Genomic DNA, 23840 nt, shown 5'->3' with positions numbered 1-23840 from the left:
CTGGTAAAACTGCAGTCGCCTGAAAAATTTGGGCACCTCTGTTCTAATCCATGCAGTTTATATTCATCTTTTTTATACATCTTCAGGAAAAATTAGCAAATCAATGGTTCACCAGTTAACTTCTCTCTATACCACCAGGGCTTACAACAGAAACCCCTATGCTTTCCATGTGATTAGCCATGCAGCTCCCACTAATTTCAGTTTGGTGTGAATGTAAGTGGTATAGCTAAATCCTGCACATCTTTGGAAACATAAGGGAAAGCATTGTGATCCTAAATGTTACAAATGCTTTGTGTGCACATTATTAACTTTCATATTTTAGCACCAAACAGACCTGGAAGATGGCTGCACTAACACAATCCTTTATATTACTTTTCAGTTTCCAGTGATTCAACCATTACTACAAACAGTAGTACAGATGTCTCAGGTAAGCTTCCAAGGTTTTCACTTTGCCTGGGATTCAGAAGTCTCTGTCACCTGCTGTGCATGTAAGACAATGAGAGAGATCCTCTACACCACAAACTTGGGCATGCATTTAAAAGAAGATTTATTTATTTTTTGCTTTTGGAATATAAATGTCAGTAGAAAATTGTGCTGAACTCCTCCAAGCTGCAATGCAACCTTAATTCAGTCCCATTGTGCGTATGCATTTGATACAGTCTTTAATTACATGATTGCATACTATTTTTTCCCACTGGATCCCTGCCTCATTTGTTGCACAGGATGGATATTGCTCAACTGATGAGCAGTTTTTCAATATTTTCTTTTATCCTCATTGATCAATATATGGCCCCATGCACACGATTGAAATCATGCTCTGAAGACAGAATTATTAATTTCCTTATCAGCTTTTCTCTGGCAATCTGAGGGCTTATAGAATCTGAGGGCTTCAAAGTCATTTACTCATTTATCTTTACAGCTGTTATGTGAGAAGAAGGGGTGTTGTTATTCGTATTTTACAGATGGGGAGCTGAGGCACAGAGAGATTAAGGTCAAAATATCCACTAATTTTGGGTACCCAATTTGAGCTATCTCGGACATGACTTTTCAGAGTTCTTAACATCTTGCAGCACTTCATATGTCTGAGCACAGCTCCCACTGAATTCAGTTGCAGCTATGAGCACTCAGCACTTCTGCAAATTGGACTACAGGGTCTCGAGTTGGGCAGCCAGTAAATGAGAAACACACAATTAGTGACCACCTGTAAAAAGTTTAGTTTAAGTGATTTGCCTGCCATCACACAAGAACTCTGGCAGAGACAGGGATAGAATCCAGTTTCCAGAGCAACATTCAGCTGTCTTAACCATGGGACCATCCTTTCTCTTCCTGCGAATGCTTGCCTCATTCACTACACACCTTTCAACTTCTGCAACAAATGAAGCAGGGGTCCCACGGACAACAATTTCCTTCACTGCATAGCTCTGGTTTGTCCCTAGCACAAATCCAGCATATGCACTGAATGACACAGGAGTTCTATGGAAAAAATATGATGTGATCATGCAATTAAAGACTGCATCATAATGCATATGCACAAGGGGGGATGAATTAAGGTTGTATTGGCAACCTTAATTTTGGCATTTCCTAACTTTTGAGGGCTTAATTTTGCAATCCTAATAACATTTTTATCTATTAACATATGTGCAAACACTGGGTCTAATTCTGCTTTCTCACCAATGTAATCAAAAGTCATATCTCCACTGAAGCAAATAGTTACTTCTGATTTACATCAGTGTCTGTGAAAGCAGAACTGCGCCCCCCCCCCCATCTAAGAAACATACTGCTTTTCACTGTAACCCATTTTAACATATTTCCTTTTCCCTTCTTACTTGGAGTCTTTCCAATGCCGGGTCCACTCCTGAAGTCTTTATTCAGTCCCTAGTCAGCTAAAAGTATCAATGAGATGTATTCTCATTGAAATTTTGCCTAAGGACTTCACTATTGGACCCCCTATGAGGAAAATTTCCCAGATCATAAAATCCAGTACAGTTGGCAGTCTATACTGGATCATAACTGGATCATAAAATCCAGTACAGTTGGCAGTCTGTACTGGATCATAACTGGATCATAAAATCCAGCACAGTTGGCAGTCTGTACTGGATCATAACTGGATCATAAAATCCAGTACAGTTGGCAGTCTATACTGGATCATAACTGGATCATAAAATCCAGTACAGTTGGCAGTCTGTGTTCCAGAGTGCTCCAGAGAGACCTAAGGTTGAAATAACAGGTGGTAACATAGCTAGCTGGAATTGAGTTACATTGGCAAAGTTATAGTCTGCAATATGCCTTGCCCTAGCCAACAGTAAATCTTTCACTTCAGTAAACATCAAGGGCCTGATTCTGATTATGAGCAGCTGCAATGAATTCTGCGGTGTTACATTAGGTGTAAAATCAGTGTGAGTCTCTCAGAATGGGCTCCTCACCCTGGATTTCCCTTTGCAAGCAGTCCTCACACACACACACGTAAATTCACCACAGTGTACTTCATTTATGTCTTATGTACCTTCGTGTCCCATCACCTGAAGGCTTTTTCCAAGCTTCAACATACCCTGATGGCACAGAGTGGGGGAACAAGAGGTCTCAGCTCTCTAAGATCCTGAGCTTCTTTGCCCTTCCTTAAGCCTCCCTCTCTCCCATTTAACAGTCCCAGCCGATGACCTGAATCCCTTTAACAGTTTAATCATCAAGTCCTAATAAATTATCTCCCAATTTGGCCCATGTGAGCCAGTCGTAGGCTACCTCCCCTTCGCCCCTTTTAAAAAAATGTTTCCTCCCTGGGCACTTTCTTTCCTCTAGGGCTGCTGTCCCCCCCCCACCCCCCCACACACACATGCAAGATTTCTTTAAACTGGCTCTCTAACATCTTTATAGGCACCCTCTCCATTTTCCATCTGTAAATGGTACATTCTGATGGAGGGGTAGCCTCTTGCTCTCAGTGTCTGCCCATCTGTCTTCACACCATGGGCAACCTTTTTCCGCATCAGACTTTTTGCCCACTTCTGAAGTCTCCCCATCTACAATATCACCCAGTTTACCCTGGATTTCAATAAGCTGCTTCTGGATCTCTCCAGCCCTCAACCTCTTTGCCTTGCCTTTCGCCGTCTTCATCTAACTCATCTGCTTCTACTTCTTCCTCTTTTTCATACCCTTTACCTTCGGGTTCTCCCCCAGGAATTTGGTTCTTAGCTTGTCTCTTGTCTTGTCTGTCCTGTTTCTTCCTTTGGCTTCTTGGCCTCTTTCTTGTTGTCTCACCTGCTCCAATCCTTCCCCCTCTAGCCATTTGCTTCTCTGGGCATGTCTCTTCTTCCTCAAAGGAAAAAGGCTCAAAAGGGGTTGCAGTTAACACAGGTTTGGGCTATGTCCTGACCATCCACCCCACTTCCATCGAAATGTTCCCCAAATCTCCAGAGACATCCTGGCCACTGGACAGACTTTCCCTTCCCCATGAATGCACGTTAGTTTCAGTCTTTCCCCCGGCTTCATCCATTAGGGCTTCATCCCGTCTCTCCTAACCAATGAGCACCCTGTGTCAGAACGTACTAGGCCCTTGGCCCTCATTGCCCCCTCCCCGTCCCCAGCTCTCATGGAGTTGGTGGGTGTTTGTTTTGTTTTGACTGCTTCCCAAAGTTTGTTTTGACTGCTTCCCAAAGGTTCCATCCACACACACAACTCAGCAAGATTACAGTCCATGTTGGGGCAGTCCCTCTTCAGATGTCTTGAGCCCCAACACTGGTAACAAACAATTTGACAGATTGTGGGCAGGGTTTTCTTCCTCCCCCCTCTTACAATTGGTTGTTCCCCACTTTTCCTCCCTGAGACAGTTTGTTTTACCAGGGACAACAGCCTCCATGAACTCCTCAGTGAGATTAAAGGCAGCTTCTAAAGTAGGGGGTTGGTGCTTCTGCATCAAACCCTGGTGACCGCAGGGAGACTCTGCAATCGCTGTTCCAAAATAATGGATGGCCTGATATCCCCCACTCTTTGGTCATCTGGCCTCATCCACCTAGTGGCCCAATCTGATACTTTTTGTGCAGTGCAGCTTGCTGCCTGAAACCTTTGCCTGTTTCATTCTGCCAACGGACTCATATGATCTAAAATGGCTGCCTTTACGGTATCCTAATCTGCAGCTTGTTCAGCGCCATGTAAACAGCTTGAGCTTCTCCTGAGAGAGAGGGAGCTAACTGGAAGGCCCGTACCGTCTTTTCCCAGCCTGCTCCCAAAGCCACCTTCTCAAACATAAACAAAAAGCCATTGGGGTCATTCATTGGGCCTATTTTGCCCAGGCCTGTGCCCATCACTTAGTTATCACTCCCTATTGAGGGACTCAACAGCTTCTCCAAGAGCTGTTGCTGCACTTGCAATTGGCCTGCAATATATTGCTTTGTTGTTCTGCTGGCCAGGAAAACAAGAATTATCTCTCGGTGCACTGGGTCATCTGAAACTCCTGACGAGTTTTCTTTAACTCCATTTGTTGCTCAACTACCCAGCACAGGAATGTCTCCATATTGCCCAGTCTGCCACTCCTTCTCATCATCTTCTCTCTCCAATTCTTTGCCTACACCAGAATGGGAAATCCCAGATAAACCCACAAATATCACAGGGGCACTCTTGGCAAGCAGGCCTCATATGCTGCCAAGTTGATGCGTGAAATCCAGCCCCCTTTGAAATCAATGGTAGTTTAGCCATTGTCTTCAGTGGACCTAGGATTTCACCCCATGTATTTAGATAGGCTTTTCCTTAATGGAGTGAGTTATTAGGAAGTGGGACCATGGGTGGTGTATTCTGGTTTGTTGGTTTTCTGTGTGGAGAGGGGAGTTCTTTAAGTATTGCTGAAGTTGTCGATTTAGATGAATTATGGTGTTTTAAAAAATATATTAATGCAAGTGGGCCTAGAGATATTTGATAGATATGCTACATATATTGTAGGGGAAATAGGTAAAATAAAGAACTTGAATGTTTTTTCTTTCAGTTGCTTCAAATGTTACCTGGGAACCAGTTTCCCAGACCAACTCTTCACAACAACCAACACAGGTCACTACATCACCATCATCAATAAGAGAAGAAAATGACAAAACTAGTAGTGGTAAGTGATAACTTTTGCTGATCAACTACTGAACCCATTGGAGGCTGCATTTCTGAACAATAGTATGGAACAGTAGAGAGCACAAACAATGTAGTTCTGATGGTAGAATTAGGGATTTGAGAGCTGGTGTTCTCTTAATTGTTAAGTTTACTTCTCAGATACTTCGTTCCACTGTAAACCTCTCCATAATGAAGTCCTTCTCCAGTGGGTCAGACACTAAAATGTTTCATTTTTATGAGAGAGATGGCTTTGAACCAGTGCATTGGATTTGAACAAACTTGTATTTTGAGGAGGTGAAATGATAAGGTTTTTTGTTTGTCTGTTTTTTAAAAGAAAGTTGATAATCAAGACATGACCATGTAAAGTGATCAGAGTGGTCCCAGAATAGCATTCCCATATGTAAACAATAAAACCCAGATTTTAAACGGTTCTAGTACGGGCTCAAAACAGATCAGTGTGACATTTATTAAGGAGCTTTGAGAGGAAAATGGAGGCAGGGTGCTGCAGAGCTACTCCTGGCCATGAGGGGGAACTCAGGCGGTGGCTGACCCTGTTACAAACAAGCAGGAATAGAATCCAGCTGCCTCTCCCACAGCTGTGTTGACTGAAAAGGGAGTTAAATTCAGTACACGCTTTTGTCCCTAAAGTAAATAGATGTGACTCTGAGCAGATCTATTGAGTAAGAAAGTGCCATTTTCACCATTACTTTTCAAAGCTAGAATAATACTTTGGACCCATTTCAGCAAAACACTGACGGATGTAAACACTTTTTACATATGCTTAGGTGCTTTACCAAATAGGAAAGGACTTCACCATGTAGCTTGATTATAGCTTCACTGAACTGGGGCCTTTAAAATATTACTTTTTTAAGTTATCATAGAACTTAAAGATGGAAATATTTATTTGGTCATGTAGTCCAGCACCCCAACAGTGCGCAATGGCTTCCCATGTATTCTCCAAAATGTTGTTGAGTCTAGTTTTAAATGGCATAAGTCACCAGAGCTTCTTTTTCTTTCCTTATGTCTGTGTTCTATAATCTAATGGATTTAACTGCTTCAAAGTGAGCATAGGATAATTTAGGCTAGGGAAGCGTAACAATTTCCAAACTATTACTCCCAGTCCCCACCCTTTGGGCCTAAAAATCAGTCCTCTCTTTTACTTGTCAGTTACACTTTCAAATTCTATATTTAAAATTCAGGCTTTGCCTTTGTATTGAACAGTCTAATGTGTTTGGTCCTCCTTCACTGTATTTTGGCCAGCCATTCAGATGCTGTTATTGCAGAAGGCATGGCTAAAATATCCCCAGTGCAGAAGCTGTTGAAGTGTGGGAGAAAGTGTCAAAAGCCCTTCACAAAAATCACTAATGTGGCTCCTTTCGGTTTGATAGAGGTTCCTGACTCAAGGGTATCAATGCAGCACAGCCATCTGGAACTAAAACATACCGATAGGTAGGGCTCCTGGCATGTGAGGAAATGCTGATGAGGAAAAGCATGCCTGTCTGTGCAGCTTAGTTCCAGGTGGTGGTCAGTATTGATATCCTGGAGTAGGCCAGGCTTGGAAACCTCTTTTATATTTTGAAGCAGTAGGGGAGAAAGAAAGGAGGGGGAAGTCTAGTGAGTGGTATATCAATAAGCAAAACATACATTAATACATAGAGATGGCCCCGAGCCGGAAAAGGCCCAAAGATATAGGGCCTCAAAATCTGTGGGTATTTGAATTGAAATGGGTGCTGATATTTTAATTCAGGACCATTTCAATAGATATGATTTTCCCTGTTTGCCCAACACACCCTCAGCCTGTGTGCAACTTAATGGATGGTGCTTATTATGTTATATTCTTACTTATAAAAAGCCCTGCCACTTGGAGCAAGAAATTAAAATATTCAATTTAACCAATTAATTCCCATGTATAGACTACTACCAAAGAAGCAAATGTTCCCTGATTATATTTGCAGTCCTTACCCAACCTTTATTCTCTTTAAATCAGTGGGAGCTTTGATTAAGAACTGTGGGATTTAACCCCATAATCAAAGTAGGGGCTTCACTGTTAAGGTTTTGATTGGAAACAACATGAAGGGTGGCCTTTCTTGCATGCCCACTCTCGGCAGAGAAGAAACACAGCATGCTTTCTTACATCCATCCCCCTGCCCTCCAACTGCATCTGCAAATTAATAAGACAGTACAGCTGTTCCATTGGCTATTCTGGGGTGTCTCGCTCTTGTTTTGATGCAGAATGAAAACAAATTTTGAAACAAATTTTGAAACCTCATAATTTTTCACGAAAGGTGATCGTGGCTTCATTACCTGCATTCCACCATCTTTATTTGCACACTGGAGGGGTGTGGCAGGGAAAAAGTTTCCTGTGTCCTCATTTCCCTCTGTGACAAGTACACAAGACAGACCAGATTTTGCCTGTAAAATGGAGACTAGTCTATTAGAATATTGGCCACTACCTTTCTTTTTCAATTACACTTCATTCCTTCCCACCACCCCGTCTTCAGTGTGTCTCAGAAGACAAATGGCAATAATTTAAGATGGCCTAATGAAATTTTAAATTTCACCTTAAAAGACCACTAGGCCGGATCAATAATAAAAATGAGGACGTTCTGCAAAAGAACATTTATATTGCTTTTTAACTGGGGAAATCATTTTGCCCATGCCAACCCCTGATCCCATCCACACAGCAGAGATTTGACAGCTCTCCCCATCTCTGCTACTATTTCTGTTGCTGCTGTCACCTTTCATTATAGATTTGGAAAAAGCCCTCACAAAGTCTGTGTGCTTTGTGAAAGAATGCAATAGCCTTTTTTCTCATCTACCATATTTCTTCCCCTCCAAAGGCACTCTTTCCCTCTCCCTCTGTTTATTGATATATTTGGCCACTCTCCTTTAACTTTTATTAATATTTGAGGACAACCCCAGTAGCTTTTACTAAATCAAAACTACTGCATCAGCCCTGCAGTCCACACCCCCAAACAAGAGCTGTGTGTAAGATCCAGAGCTTGTCTCTCTCATCAGCAAAAGTTGGTCCAGTAGAAGATATTACCTCACCCACCTTGTCTCTCTGGTATTTTTGTTTGTAGTGAACTACAGATGCAAAAGAGCACAATCAAGTGTGTCTATAAATAATAGAATTCTATACTTAATAGAATTTAGACCTCTGACTACCAGGGGCACAATCAATTAGACATTTACTGTGAGATTTTCAAAGCTGCCTTGATTATTTGAACAATGATTTACCATTAATTTGAATGGGGGTTGGGCATTCCAGTCCCTGAGGATTTTGATGTTGCACTATGCCCTAGTGGATAGAGCACTAGACTGGACCTCAGGAGACCTGGTTCTGCCATTGGCCTGCTGGGTAACCTTGGAAAAGTCACTTCCTTGCTCTGTGCCTCAGATACCACATCTGTTAAATGGGGGAATAATGATGCTGACTTCCTTTATAAAGTGCTTTTGAGGTGTGGTGGTAAGAGCTGGGTTTTATTCACATCTGCTATCAGCTGCATGTGCGATTGATTATAGGTGCAAAATTAGAGGCCTGAGTGAATCCTCTTTTAAAATTTGGTCCTGTGAGTATATGTGTAAGGTGTAAGCTCCAAAGAAATCACTTCGTTTTCTGCTTAAAATCTCTTACTGGAAATAGAAAGATTTTGACTGGAAACACACACTGTTTCTTTTGGCCTGAAAGATGCTTAACCAAAGTAGCCTCAATTTTTGAAGTGTGTCCATGAATTACTGAGATGGTTGACTATACATCATTTTTTACACACAGATAATTTTGGTTTTGATGTTCTCTGCACTTTGCAATCATTTTTGGCTTATTTGATGTGGTTCTAATATCAAAACTAGTTAGCCTGCTGGGAGGGAGATTAAGAGCACTATGTAGAAAAACTGAAATGTATGTGGATTGTATATAAGATAAGTGGTAATTCACCCTGAGATCAAGAGAGGATATATGTAAAATTTCAGTTCATTAAAAGAAAACGAAGGGCTATCGGACACAAGTAGTAGGCAAAACCTGATGCTCAGACAGCAGATTTACAGAAAAGCTCCAGTTTTCCCCTTGCTTTCCTGCTGATTATTTCTTTGACAAATATGTGTTGAGAACAGCGGTTAACATACTGTCGTTTATCCTACCAAAATATCAGCAGGGAAAACTGAATCACTGCCAGCGAGTTCTGTGATGGCAGCATCAGACTCCACTTGGATGATGTCTGGTAAGGCATCCCTTTAAAAATCTTATTTATAATCAATTGTTGACAACAGACCCATTAAACAATGATGTGACTGTTTTACAGCAGCAACCTGCTTTCTCTGTTGTGATGCTTTGCTGTGAATTCAGCCTCCTCCTGTTAAGCATGCAGAAATCTTTTCTGCAGCTGGTGGAATAGGCACATGATGAATTACTGCAGTGATGTGTCAGTGGGAAGGGCAGATCTGGATCACTGAGTGCCCAAGAGGAACCAGCAGGGGATTCTATTACAGAACCCTGGCATTGTAATAAGCGGAGAACTCAGATTTACACTGTCTCCTTCTACTTCCTACATCAAATTAAGTCTCTCATAGATCTGAGTTATGGGTTTTATCAAAACCCAAATCTCTAGCAGGCTCAGTGCAGCTCTTCCATTTATAAGCACTGGCTGTGTCTGAATGAGTCAGCCTCTTTAGGGGATTGGCACAAGAACTGCTCCATCTACTTAGGAGATCGCAATACTGTGTATTAGACACAAAGCTTAGGTACTACTGAAGGCCCCAAATCAGTTGTTCATATTTAACTGTAAAGGAAATTACAAATAGAATTAAGAGAATCTCCTCATTAGGTTGCCTCTTTAGGCTTATGTTAGATCCAGTGCAGAGGGCCCGTGCACAACTTTGTGCCCACTTCAACCCTCAATATAGGGCTTAAGGGCCTGATCCAAAGCCCATTGAAGTTAATGGGATTTTTTCTAAATAACTGCAATGGGCTTTACATCAGATTTTAAGTAAGACATAAGTAGTACTGTTACCCCTTCTGACTAGGGATGTAAATATTATTTAAATAGCTAACTGTTTAAACAATAAAAATTATATCATTTAACCGGTTAGCCGATTAAAGGGAGAGGGGCTGGAGCCGCTCCGGCCGGCACACCAGGCGTTAACAGTTAGGTTGGGTTAACAGTAAGACTACTACTTACCGGTTAATCATTTAACCATTTAATATTGTACATCGCTACTTCTGACCTGAGCATCTAGCCAAAAACTCAGGGTCTAATAGGTTGTTCCAGTTCAGAGGAAAAATTGGTGACATTGAGGCCTGATCTACATTAGGAACTTACAACGGCATAGCTACATCTCTCAGGGGTGTGAAAAATCTGACCTGACCCCCAGGGTAGACAGTGCTAGGTCGACAGTAGAATTCGTCCGTTGTTCTAGCTACCACCTCTCAGGGAGGTGGATTACCTACGCCAATGCGAGAACCCCTCCCATCAGCGTAAGCACTGTCCACGCTGAAGTGCTACAGCAGCGCAGCTGCAGTATTTTAGATGTAGACATACCCTCAGGTATTTCTTTGCGGCAGTTTTATTTACAAAGAATGTACCAAGTCCTGTGTCTCTGAATGCAGTACGAATCAAAGTAACAAGAAATAGTTTCTATTGCTCACAGACCCAAGCTTCTTTTCAGGCAGCACTCCTGACCCAAATAACCTCTCCCCAGGTTTCTTCCAGGGTCCCATGCCATGCTTTCCGCTGCACCTACAGTGACTTTTGTGGTCTTCCCCTGTGTGTGTATGTGTTTCTCTCTCCTCTGTGTTTCTGTGTGTTCTGCCTTTGCCCTTCACCCTGACCCAACACACGCACACACTTACCCAGACAATACACAACAAAACACCTCTGCCTCAGACAATACACAACAAAACACCTCAGCCCAAAACTCCTGGGCAGGATGAGAACCACTTTTGTCTTGTGTGGAGGGCCTTGTGATTAACTTATCCTTACAGTACTGGTAATAGAAGGGTGTGTTCATGCCCAATCTCAAGGAGCTTTTAACTCTGTTTTACCCAGCTCATACCTTGGCCATCCCTCTGTTCAGGGGGTGAATTTTGCCCATGCTGAATAAATTGTATCAAAAAAGATAAATGAAGATTATGTTCTCCCACTGATCCTCCATTGTGGAATATACATGTTCCCCAGAACAATCTGTTCTCACAGCAACTAAATACGAGTAGAGTATTTAGACCTGGGTTGCTGCCAGTAGTGAGGCAGCTCTTGGAACATGTGACCCCTGTGGGATTACAGCTGTATGTGGGGTTACCAGACAAACTGGTGGTTGATGTCAGAACAAGATGCCTGGCTGCCTCCCTCCTTGTTTCTCCCACTCACCTGATTATTCTGCACAGCTTGCTGAGTGTATTTATGGTTGAATGTCTCTGCAGATGAAGGATTACTGCAAGTCTGGCTTTCCTTTCGGTCTCTGATCAGAGGCTTTTATTAATATTGTTGTAATAATTTCATATTATTGCTTCTATGATAACAGAACCATTAGTGAAACCTGCTGCAACTACCATTCTGATTATCTCCTATAATAAGCCCCTACATGTTAAGAGGGTTTTGTTTGTTTGTTTTAAGACCTCAGGTCAAAATTCAGTGTACAAGGTTACAGAGCCTGGAGCAATGAAAATAAAAATGAAAACAAAAAGAAAAGTTTGTTTAAAAATCTGTTTGCCTTTTAAGTTACGGGGATTCAGAAATGATCAGAGGTTTCGGAGGCTTTGTGTAACTCTTGCACCATAATTTTAAAAAGCTTTTTTAAAATTATTTAAATGAAAGTTTGCAAATCATTAGCTTCTATTATAGACTAGACTTCCATATTAATTTTAAAATATGTGATCCTGTGTGCAGAATGAGCGAGGTACAGGCAGTTCAGCCTTACCTCAACATTTCTAGGCTTTCCAGAATATAGCCTGAACCTTAAGGTGCAGTTATGGCTCTTATCGGCTTGAGTCATGCTGGAGGGGGGAGGCAGCGCACACCTCCAGAATGGTGGGGCCTGGAAACCCAGGCATTATGCCTTTGGAGAGAGGCAAGGTGCACTCCTTGTTATACGCCTGCTCAACGGGTGGGGCCAGTGTTGCCTGCAGCACAGCTATTTGGATGAAATACATACATGAAGCAGGGAAGGGGCGAAGGCCCCAACCTGAAATCTCCACCCCTCCCCCCGATGCTGCTGCCTCCCCTTGTGTTTCTTAGCTCCCTGGGCCCCTGTAGGGGTATTCTGGGAGGGGAAAGGGCTCCAGCAAACTCAGGCAGGGGGAGCATAGTTTAATTCTGTAATGTTGTACAAATGTACTTTTTGGTATCAATATTATGTTTACAAAACTGGTTTTAGAATAAGACCTTAACCTACCCCAAAAAAATGAAGGGGGGGGGAAGTAGCTCATGTGCTTTTGGGTTACAGCGACTTGCAGTCCACTTGCCCATTTAGCTAAGCGTGGCTCCAGGACGCAACCCTGCAGCGTGTGGAATACCTAAAGAAGTCACTGAGTTCTGAGCGGAGCTTGACAGTGGGATAAAATCCAGAAGGCCTTGGAATTTGGGTGCCTGAAGCTAGACATCTTAATTCATATTTAGACGCCTAAATAAGTGATCAGCTTTTCAGAGGTGCTGAGCACCTGCTGCTCTCTCTGAAGTCACTGGTTACTGCTGGTGTTCAACATGAAAATCAGGCCTTAGGGGGATGTCTACACTGCAATAAAACACCAGTGTCAGCTGACTTGGGCTTGCAGGGCTATAAAATGGCAGTGTTGACGTTGAAAAAATTGGGTTTGTTTAGTCTGGGTGTTTTATTGCAGTGTACACATACCCCAAGTGTGTGGACAGAGATTCTGGAGAAGGGCTCTCTCTGGGAAGACTGGGGGAAATACAGAGACTCTGTACATATTTGAAGCATACGCTCCCAAAGGCTGACATGGTCTAGATACAAAATTTGCACCAGTTTAAATGTATAGGTTTTTAAAAATGGTTTGTTAAATCCCTTGTGTGGACACTCTTCCATTGGTTTATAGCTGGCTCTTATAGACTTTGCATAAGTCAGAAAGGGAGTATTGTGTTGCCATCGGGTACCTGCTGTTTTTATCCAATAGGTAACGTCTTGCCTTTTGTTAGATTAAGGTATGAACACAAAATATAAATTATCCACTCGATCGTGACAACTTAAATTCTGTTTCATTGTTGTTCAATGACCTTCAGCTCTGCTGCTTCATGGGGTGCATCACGGGATCATTTTAGACTCACCTCAAGTGCAAATCTCGTTATTATACAAGTAACCCTGACCCTGTATCAAGCATATGAGAACTGAAATAAAGGCGAGAATAGACATTTAGTTGTACATTTAACGATCTCCGGATATTGTACTTTCTAAGCAGCAGGATAAATCCTCCCAATGGCAGAGAATGAAGCAATTGACCCTTGTAGCAGGGTGCTGGTGCAGAAGCACCTAATTAGCCCCTGCCCAGTCAGCTCCAATCCAGGGAAGCTGATTGGGGCTGATGGAAAAGGCCTGATGCTGGCCTGAGGATTGGTAACACCTGCTGACCTGACAAGCCAAGGACTATAAAGGCTCGGAGGGAGCCAGAAGGGGGTGTGTGGCAAGGGAGATGTCAGTCAGGGAGGGAGGGAGGGAGCTAGCTAGCGGCCTCCTAGCTGAAGTCTGACCCTGCCTGTGAGGGAGGTAACCAACCCTGTAAAGCTTGTATATAGATGGACACTGGTGGTGGGACAACATTAAGTAAATAAAGACATAGGTGTTGCACAACCCTGAGGCCTCTCCGAGCCTTACTGGGGAGGGCAAACAGGCCCCAGGAAGAGGGGCGGGCCATGAACCCTGTTACAACCCTATTATTAATTTCTATCTGTAAAACTTGTATAAGATCAAACCATGTGACTGTCAGGTGTTTAGCTGTAGAGTTGATACAGACTTTATCAGGAATCCAGTTCCTCTGTTCTGACCAGATTGTACTCAGCATAGGAATGGGGTAGGGGTGGAAGTGGCTCTAAGCTATTTTTCCATTTCCCTGATCCTGGAAAAAGGGCCTGAGGCTATTTTGGCCACTGGTATGGCTTAGTGAGGCCTCAAGGCTGCTCTAAATTATGCTAGTAGTAACAACCCCTTAGGGGCTGGCTGGCAAAGGATTGCCAGAGTGTGAGGTGCTCCAGCTACACACTCTACACTAATGGGGCTGAGAGCAAGTAAGGTGTAAAGTTGGGGGCGGAAGGGCGGGCAGATAGGTGGGTGTTGAGGATCAAGCATGCTGTTTGTATTTGATCAATGCTCATTTGACTGCCTTCTTTTCAGATCTGACTACCAGTGTAATAACCTCAGAACACAGCAAGGGTCATCAAACCACATCTAGTGTTGATGGGTCACCTCCAACTCCGGTAACAGGAACCAACGCAATAGTCATCAAGGCTGACACTATAAGTAAGTGATGAGTCCCTGCATCATCAGTCACACCTTGTTCTGAAACAGCCATGCTCAGCGTGAAATGTCAATTACAGTTTGCATTACAGTTAGTATGGGTGAACTTCAAAAGATTCAGAGTTTTCCCCACTCAATGAAATTAAAGGCTGTAATTTATAAAATGAGCTGGAAAGACTAACTTCAGCCACATACAGTTGTTCTGTGGCATTCACTGCTACAGGAGATCATTGAGTCAAATACTGTGACTAGAATTTAAAGTGAAAAACAACTATAATGTTTATGATCACTAACAACCCTACAAACTGGTTCACAGTCAAGCTGGAAGGACATATCAAGTGGGGTCCGACAGGGATCGGTTGTGGGTCTGGTTCTGTTCAATATCTTCATCAATGATTTAGATAATGGTAGAGAGAGTAAACTTATAAAGTTTGCAGATGATACCAAACTGGGAGGCATTGCATGTGCTTTGGAGGATGGGATTAAAATTCAAAACGATCTGGACAAACTGGAGAAATGGTTTCATGTAAATAGGATGAAATTCAATAAGGACAAAGTCAAAGTATTCCATTTAGGAAGGAACAATCAGCTGTACACACACATAATGGGAAATAATTGCCTAGGAAGGAGTACTGCAGAAAGGGATCTGGAGGTCATAATGGAGCACAACCTAAATATGAGTCAACAGTCTAACACTGTTGTGCGGGGGGGGGAGGCAGGGGGAAGGGGAAAGCAAACATCATTCTGGGATGTGCAAGTATTAGCAGGAGTGTTGTAAGCAAGATATGAGAATTAATTCTTCTGCTCTACTCTGCCCTGATTAGGCCTCAACTGGAATATTGTGTCCAGGTCTGGGTGCCAGATTTCAGGAAAGATGTGGACAAATTGGAGAAAGTCCAAAGAAGAGCAACAAAAATGATTAAAGATCCAGAAAACTTGACCTATGAGGGAAGATTGAAAAAATTGGGTTTGTTTAGTCTGGAGAAGAGAAGACTGAGAGGTGACATGACAAGTTTTCAAGTACATACAAGGTTGTTACAAGGAGAAGAGAGGAAAAAATGTTCTCCTTAACCCCTGAGGATAGGACAAGAAGCAATGGGTTTAAATTGCAGCAAGGGAGGTTTAGGTTGGATATTAGGAAAAACTTCTGAACTGGCGGGGTGCTTAAGCACTGGAACAAATTGCCTGGGGCAGTTCTGGAAGCTCCATCACTGGAGATGTTTAAGAGCAGGGGAGACAAATACCTGTCAGGGATGGTCTAGATAATACTTAGTCCTGCCTTGAGTGCAAGGGACTGGATTAGATGACCTCTTGAGATCCCTTCCAGTCCTACAATTCTATGATTCTGTGAAACTAAGATAATGCTATAACCAAAAGATGTTGTTCAGGGTATAAAATGATCATCTGTGAGGTCATGAAGACATTCATTTTCCACAACCTACAAATAGCATGGTACAACTGGCTGGTGTGGAGGTTTCATCTTTGAATCATTAGGTACTGGCCATGGCTGAAGGTTGATGACAGACTAGATCAGGGGTGGGCAAACTACGGCCTGCGGGCCGGATCCAGCGCCTCAGGGCTTTGGATCCGGCCCGCGGGATTGCCCCCCTGGTGCCGCAGGCCCTGCGCTGGCACCACGTCCATGGGGCCCGGGGGGAGGGGGCAAAGGCGGAGGGCTCCGTGCGTTGCCCTTGCCTCCAGGCACTGCCCTTCCCCCCCCACAGCTCCCATTGGCCGGGAACGGGGAACCTCAGCCAATGGGAGCTTTGAGAGAGGTACCTGAAGGCATGGAAAGGGCAGCGCGCGGAGCCCTGTGTACCCCCCTCCCCCAGGGGCCGTGCAGGGACGTGGTTCCGGCCGCTTCCCAGACCGGCATGGCGTGGGGCCAGGGCATGTGGCTGCCCTCCAAAACTGAAGAAGTAAACTACAGGCTATTGAGGCTATTTAGGTAGAGGATCTTTGAGAATACAATGGAGAGAGGTTAGTTATTGGTCTCTTTCACCATCTGTCAATCTTCTAACCATCTCTGAATTGATTGAGTCAGGTATTTTCAAACCAAACTGGGGTCAGTTGTGCCAAAAAAAGTGTTTTGCTCACCACCCAACAAGGATTTAGTGCCACCAATGTTGTACTTCACTTTTCAATGATGAATTTGGAAGTCTTCCCAGATTATTTATACAGAGCATCTGCCCCTCTAATTTACAGCCCCAAAGGATGAGGTTGACTAGGAACAGACAGAACAACTACAGTATCTGTTACTCCTGCCTTTCTTCCCATCTCTCTTTCTGTAAAACCGTTGTGCATGACCCCACCTCCAAACACCTGTCTGTTGGCTGAATATTTAGAGAAAACAAACTAAAAACATCTACTGTGTTGGCCACCTGAACATGTGGGTTTATATACCACAGCTGAGCCACCTCCAGAACAAACAGGCCAGTTGTTTAACTGGATACTTGAGATGGAAGGAAAAGAGAGAGGGTAGGAATCTCTTCACTATTCTCTGTTTTCTTTTTTCTATTTTGGCAGAATGTAGATCTCATCTGGAAAAGATGCTTCATACTTGTGCAGCTTTAATAATGGTCATGAAATTAGGTGATTTTTGTAATCCCTGGATAAGGTGGGCTGCTAAAGTGGGGAATATCCCTTTAAATAGTTTGAGTGTCCTCTAATGGCCTTCACTGGCTGTGTCTGCAGTGACCAGAGATCTGTCAGAACAGCAGTGTGCATTATTCATAGATTCCAAAGCCAGAAGGGACCATTGTGATTATCTAGTCTGACCTCCCACATAGTACAGACCAAAGAACTTCCCCCAAAATAATTCCAAGAGCGTGTCTTTTAGAAAAACATCTGATCTTGATTTAAAAATTGCCAGTGAAGGAGAATCCACTACGACTCTTGATAAGTTATTCCAATGGTTAATTACGCTAATTTTTTTTAAAAATTAATCTTACCTCCAGTCTGTATTTGTCTAGCTTCAACTTCCAGCCATTAGATCATGTTATACCTTTCTCTGCTAGACTGAAGAGCTGTTAAATATTTGCTTCCCATGTAAATACTTATAGACTGTAATCAAGTCACCCCTTAACTGTCCCTGTGTTAAGCTAAATAGATAGAGCCTGGTACCCAGGCAGCATGGAGGAGGAAACTGAAGCATTCAGCAGAGGTCTTTGTGATGGATCTCAAGGCTCCAACCCTTCTGCTGAACCCTGTGTGTGTCAATATGAGGCCACATGATGGGATTTCTCTTTTTTTCAATTTGCTTTTTTAAAAACCTAGGAAATTACACAAAAAACTGCATAAGTACAAGGAGGCCAAAATAAGGTTGCATTTCCTGACTCCCGTGTGCTTGACTTTGCAATGTTAGTAATGTTCTTTAAAAGTAGGGTTTGTGGGAGAAGTAATATGTAGGTAGCTCTGTATGTTTGTTTTGATCCCACTCTTCCCATATGATTATTACATTTGTGGTGTAGATACAAACACACAACAGCAGTCATTCTATTTTTTAGGGAGCATATTCTGGCTAATAATACTAATGTTTATAACCAATAGCACTTATGTAGTGTTTCAGACATTCGGTAAATAAATTTCATACTTGTATGATAAGTAATATCTTCATTTTATAGAGGGGCAGTGTAAGAACCAGAGGATGAGTGAACTCTTCAGGATTACACTTGGAATAATTGACCGTTATGCAGAGGGCCAGCACAGGGTATAGCATAGAAAGCACAGCACAGGGGCAAAAGTGACTTTACACACCTCCAGGATTCTGGTCTGCTCTGGGGCTGATTTAGCCCCTGGTATCATTTAGAATAGCCAGAGGACTGCTCTGAATTATGGCAGCTTTCCCTCAAGCAGCATGTGGGCTGCTTCACCATCCAGAAGAGTTGGAGTGCAGAGCATGCGCCAGTCTCTCTTGCAGAGTTGTAGTCTACTCTCCTTACAGATTCCCCCAGGATAAAATCAGAGAACTGCAGTCCCCAATATCACCCTGCAAGGAAAGAGCCTTAAAAAAATAGATGGGCCTTTCACTAAACACAATATTGGCTGGTTCTGTCAGACAATTAGAGGAAGAGAATTCTAGAACTGAGAGCTCACCAGAGCCCTGCCTTTGAACTCCAAACAATCCTAGTTTGAGGCTGTTAGCAAAAACATCCTAGCTCCTCTCAACTGCCAGGGTAGCACATGAGGAAAGAGGCAGTTTCTAAGGGAGCCAGGCCCAACTCATGTAGGACTTTCATGGTCAAAATTAACACCTTGAATTGCACCCAGGTCAAACTGGAAGCTTCTGGAAGCTTTGGAGAACAGCTGCTATCTGGTTGTTGTTTTTCATACAAATAATTTATCAAGCCTCATATCCTGCACCAGCTGTAGCTTCTGAATATTCATTAAAGGTAGCCCCCTTTCAATAAGCCAGTTTGGAGACCACCAAGACAAGGATGATGACAATGAGGTGCACACCAGATAGAAACAGTCACAGTCAGCTAGCCCCTGGTTTGGGGACGCCTGTGTCACACTAAAAGGTCAGCATTCCACTGCCAGTATATAAAAGGGGAGTGTTTCAAAGAGGAGTTTGGTGCCCAACTCCCATTGACTTGCACAATGCACATTTGAGAGGGTTTAGCACTGTGTGATAAAGAGCACTGTTGGGTGTGATGACAATCTGTGGCTCCAAATCTGAAATATTCATTAGCCTTCTTAATTTCCAAAGATGTTATAGTCTAGACATGGCACAGCAGCTTTCTAACAAGAATAGGAATTACTGTACCGCACAATTACTGAAGTAAATGTTGCATCTGACAGTGAGCATGATGCATTGTAAGGTCCATTTCTTCTTCATTAATGATGCACATTACTCCTGATGCTCTGCAGACTACTAGCCAAAATCACTAAGATAATTAATGAATATTCATTTTTAAAAGGGTTTATGACACTTGAGGGTCTGGAGTAACTCTTTACCTGTCACAATGAGGCACTTCAGTTTGTTTTAGGAAGACACTTAAGGTGTTTGCCAGTTAAATGCCAACTATCTATTGAAAGGCACTTACTCAAGTTGTAGTCTCAGAACTTTTTAGGAATATATTAGTTGCAGCAAATAGGCCCTTGGCTAAAGCCAAGCGGCACACAGCACCAGTGGCTTTACGCTTCTCTGATCCGGCTGATGCTGTGCAAGGTCACTTCTGCCCCCGCCCAGTCCCATAAAAGTAGAAGATCTGTTATTGTCACACCAGCTAGGAGTCAGTTGGCAGTTATGGAGGGGATCGGGCAAGGAAGAACAAGGGTTACAGCAATATGGTCACATGAGATGGTCAGAGGTGGACAGGAGCTCTTAGATCACTGAGAACATAATGATTAAACTTTTACTGCTCTTGCTCTTAGGCTAAGATTAAGCAATTAGAACTGTTTTCTTTCTTTAAAAAAAAAAAAAACCTGCATTGTACACAGTGCCTAATATTATCTTCTAAAAACAAGTCTGAGGGCTAAAATCTTCTGAGGAACAGAGCAGACTGAAAGCCCCCAGCAGCTCCATACCATGCAGGAGAGATCTCTGTCTGTTCATAACATGGCTAGAAAGCAGAATCACTGGGCCCAAGAGGGGCAAGTACTGCTGTTTCTCAAAGTTTCACTGCGCAGATTGTAGGTAGCAGAAACATAGAGGAAGAAGTGGGGGACAAAAGGTGAAGGTAGGGGCTATTTGTTTTCTATTTAGATACTGTTTTTTTCAAATGTACGTGCTTTATTTTTTGCTCCCCCTTTTTTGCTACCACTCCAGTGTATTCTGTTGTAATACAGACTTAACCTGAAAGACAGTGTGTATGTAACCGGGTAATTCTACAATAAGTAACCTCCACGTATTCTGGACAACTTGGTGCTAGGGATCTAAACTCTCTTAAAACAAGAGGTTGAAATTCACACCCTGTACTATGAGCGAACCCAAAGCCAATGTACTACTTAAATCCTCAAAATAGGCCTGGTTCTGGCATTCTGCATAGGGTGAATTTTGTCCTTAGAGAAATCATACCTACCCCCATGTATCTTCTGGGCCACACATACATTCTACAAAGAATGTATTGGTCTGACCAGAGCTCCTTCTGCTGAGCCTGGAAAGAAGATAGAAGCTATCATGTTGAACAGAATCGAAGAGAATCACAAAGTAACCAGAGCCTTACATCTCCGCACTGGTTTGTGTTACTGCAGTGATGCATGGTGGCATGGACCCATGATGCTGCAAAAATAGCAGTGCAATACCCGGAGAGCCTACCCCAATTACTTTGTAGCTCACTCGCATGCCATTCACTGAATAAGTGGCTATCTCGCTCCTCATAAATAAGTCCTACTGATTTAGTATTTTTCCAGCTGTATCTTTCTAACCATCATGCAAAAAAGCTTTACCTCCCTTAGTGAAAAATGTTCACTGCAGCTGGGACGGGCATTAAATTTAAAGCCTGTTCCCCCATCATATAACAGCATATAGCAAAACTTTTTCAAACAAAGTTTCAAATTCTTTAAAGTAACACTAGCTTTTGGGGCTTAATAGTTTCTAAGGCATGCAAGCAGTTTCCTCCAAGTATCCGTTCAGTACAGTGCTGCTAATCTTAAAGCAACTGCTAACCATAGTTTTCTTTTTGTCTTTTTTATAGGCCCACACAAGAAATCAACATCAACACCAAGTAAGACTGAGAAAAGGACCTAGTCCTTACACATTCATTAAAGGGAATTGAATGCAGGGAAGGGAGAACAGAATGAAAAAGGAAGCATACATATAAAGGACACCAGGAAGCTCCAGGGAGAGAGAATGAGTTCAAAGTATAGCACTGAAATGGACAGGAGACACATATTTGTTGCTGCAAGAAGTGGTTTCCCCTGATAATTCAACTGAACATAATATTACAGCAGGAGACACTGAAAACATACAGGGTACAGGCACAAAATTAAAGATATCTAACAAGGCTAAAGAGAGATTAGGTTGCAGCAGAAAATTGATACAAGAATAAAATATTTGCCAAGATATTCTAAGATGCTTATTATAGTCATTGTTAATTCTTTTATCGTGTTTCTTTTAATTAGCAAGTACTTGCAGATCTCAGGGGACAAAGGTTTTCTATGCCAGTCCCTCAGCTGGTATTGTCCTTTCGAATGCTGTTTGGAGTTATCAAAGAGCAGGCTCTTCGGTACTGTGTTCTTTTGTCTCTTCCAGTTCTTTCTAGCACTTCCCCTCCTGCAACCAGGAGGACTAACCCTCTCCCCATACTCCAAGACTTGCATAGATCATTTTCTATGTGTTTAAACATCTTCCAAATTCACATTCAGGATGGGGAGTACAGGTGGGTGGGCCTGGTGTGGGGGAGAATTTCAACTAATGAAACTGATAATTGAGCACAAGTTTGTATTCCTTGACCCATTTTATCCTCTTAATAGAGATTCCTTTTAACTGTTGCAGTTCTCACTGAGAGTCTCATATATATAAAATGCCATGTGATTTAGTCTACTGGTTCCTGTAAATAGTTTATTCTTCAGTCAGTCACATAAGTGGGTGTTTCTATGCATCATTTAATGAAGTGAGCTAGAAAAAAATACAAGAATGAATTAAAATCCTTAGCTTCTCACCTGAGAACACACATGCCGGGTTCTGGGACCACGTTTACTGTGACAAGCCTTTCTGTTTAATTAGTTTCTGTTACTGGATTTAAACAGTATCCACGATCAGTTGAATTTGTGCTTTCTGTTTGCTTGCCTAATTCTTGCTATAGCAAGTACAGGTAATGTAATGAATGTTTTGATAATATTCCTCTGAGAAATCTGAAGAGATAGCACTGAATTATGAAAGTTATTAGAATTATCTCAGGCTCTTTATGATGGCTTATGAATTCCATTCTTGCATTTTCACTTCCCAGCAGACAGACACCCTGGGAGAGGTAACTTGTACTTTGCAGAGATAAGGGCCTTAGACAATGATTGTCTATATTATATTATAGCACTTAAAGGTGCCAACCAAGATGAGGGCCCCATTGTGCTAGGCACTGTACCAATACATAGTAAGCAATAATCCCTGCCACAAAGATCTTAAAATCCTAGACAAGACAGAAATAGGATGGGAATGGAAACAGAGAGAGGAAGTGACTTTCCCAAGGTCACACAACCAGTCAGTACCAGAGCTGGGAATAGAATCCAGATATCATAACTCCCAGTCTAGTTGCTGCCAACCAGACATGTAGCATGTTAAACATTCTCATGAATATCTGTTGTTTCTAGTTATCTGGAAAATGCAACAAACCTGTAGAGAAGCAATCCTGCCCCTTCAGCTGTAGGCAAGCTACTATTTTATAATTGAGCAGATCAGTATGTTCTGAACACAGTGTTATGGGCAACCTAAAAAGAATAGATTAAAAACTGAAGCTTCCCTCAGGACTGGCTTTGAGTTTGAAATTAGTACAGCAGGGGACAGCCCATGCTCTAAGGTTTAGCTGGGTCTGACACTCAGTTTGTTACTACAATTCTATGCTATCCCTACATATTTACCGTACCAATATAAGAAAATGATAGTCTAGAGTTTAAGGCACTGGACTGGGCCTCAGGCCCTTTGAGTTAAGTTTCTGGCTCTGCCACAGATTTCCTCTGACCCTTGGGAAAGTGACTTAATCTCTATGAGTGCCTCAATTTCCATCTGTAAAATGGGGCTTTCCTTTTTCTCACTCTATTTAGATTATAAGCACTTTGGGATAAGGACTATCTATTACTCTGTGTGTCTGTGTTTGCATGTGCAGTATAATGGGACTCCATCTTGAATGGGGCCTCTAGGGGCTACCATAACATAACTAAAAAAGTAATAACTATACTATGTACTGTACATAACACTACTATATACTCTGTCTGTGGCACATAATAGGCTAGTCTCCTGTGGGCTGTGTAATACTTTGGTCTACCTTTGGTTGTTGGGTTTAGTGTGAGGGAGGTGTTGGTGGCCTGTGATATACAGGAGGTCAGGTGAGTCGATCTATTGGTCCTTTCTGGCCTTCAGCTCTATGACTCTACGTGCTATTAGTTCTATTGAATCCACCTTTCTCTTTTTTTACTCCATTGTAGGAGAGCTATTTCTTATATTGTATCTGTATGTAAATCCTATTTAAATGCTATGCTTTACCACTGTTTTATTATTGTTAGGCACCTAACGCTTTGTTTACACAGGCCATTTGCCTAGGTTGTATGCTCAGTTGCAGTGCACAATACCATGTCTTGTGTGACTCAGAACTCCTTTTTTTTTTAAAATGTTGTCATGTGTGCAGTGAAATGTAAGCATGGAAGCA

At 42.5% G+C, this 23840-nt stretch overlaps 1 protein-coding gene across 5 annotated transcripts in view; it reads left to right on the top strand.

The window, feature by feature from the left end:
• Positions 1-23840, top strand: part of EMCN (endomucin) — an 83969-nt gene that overhangs the window by 30109 nt on the left and 30020 nt on the right. For 4 of the 5 annotated variants that reach the window (XR_013345877.1, XR_013345879.1, XR_013345878.1 and 1 more), the window contains exons 4-8: positions 380-427; positions 4970-5083; positions 9234-9302; positions 14416-14541; positions 21177-21206. Coding sequence is in view for 1 of the 5 variants with exons in the window: in XM_077815073.1 (XP_077671199.1) it covers positions 380-427; positions 4970-5083; positions 9234-9302; positions 14416-14541; positions 21177-21206 (387 nt within the window). In the remaining 4 variants the exon portion in view is untranslated. The remainder of the gene's footprint in view (positions 1-379; positions 428-4969; positions 5084-9233; positions 9303-14415; positions 14542-21176; positions 21207-23840) is intronic. The other variant, XR_013345880.1, reaches the window with a different exon arrangement.

Source organism: Eretmochelys imbricata, chromosome 4 (assembly GCF_965152235.1).
Source record: "Eretmochelys imbricata isolate rEreImb1 chromosome 4, rEreImb1.hap1, whole genome shotgun sequence".
In the NCBI taxonomy this organism is placed as follows: Eukaryota; Metazoa; Chordata; order Testudines; family Cheloniidae; genus Eretmochelys; species Eretmochelys imbricata.
Note: the sequence above shows the minus strand (reverse complement) of the source record. Positions and strands in the feature narration are given on the sequence as shown.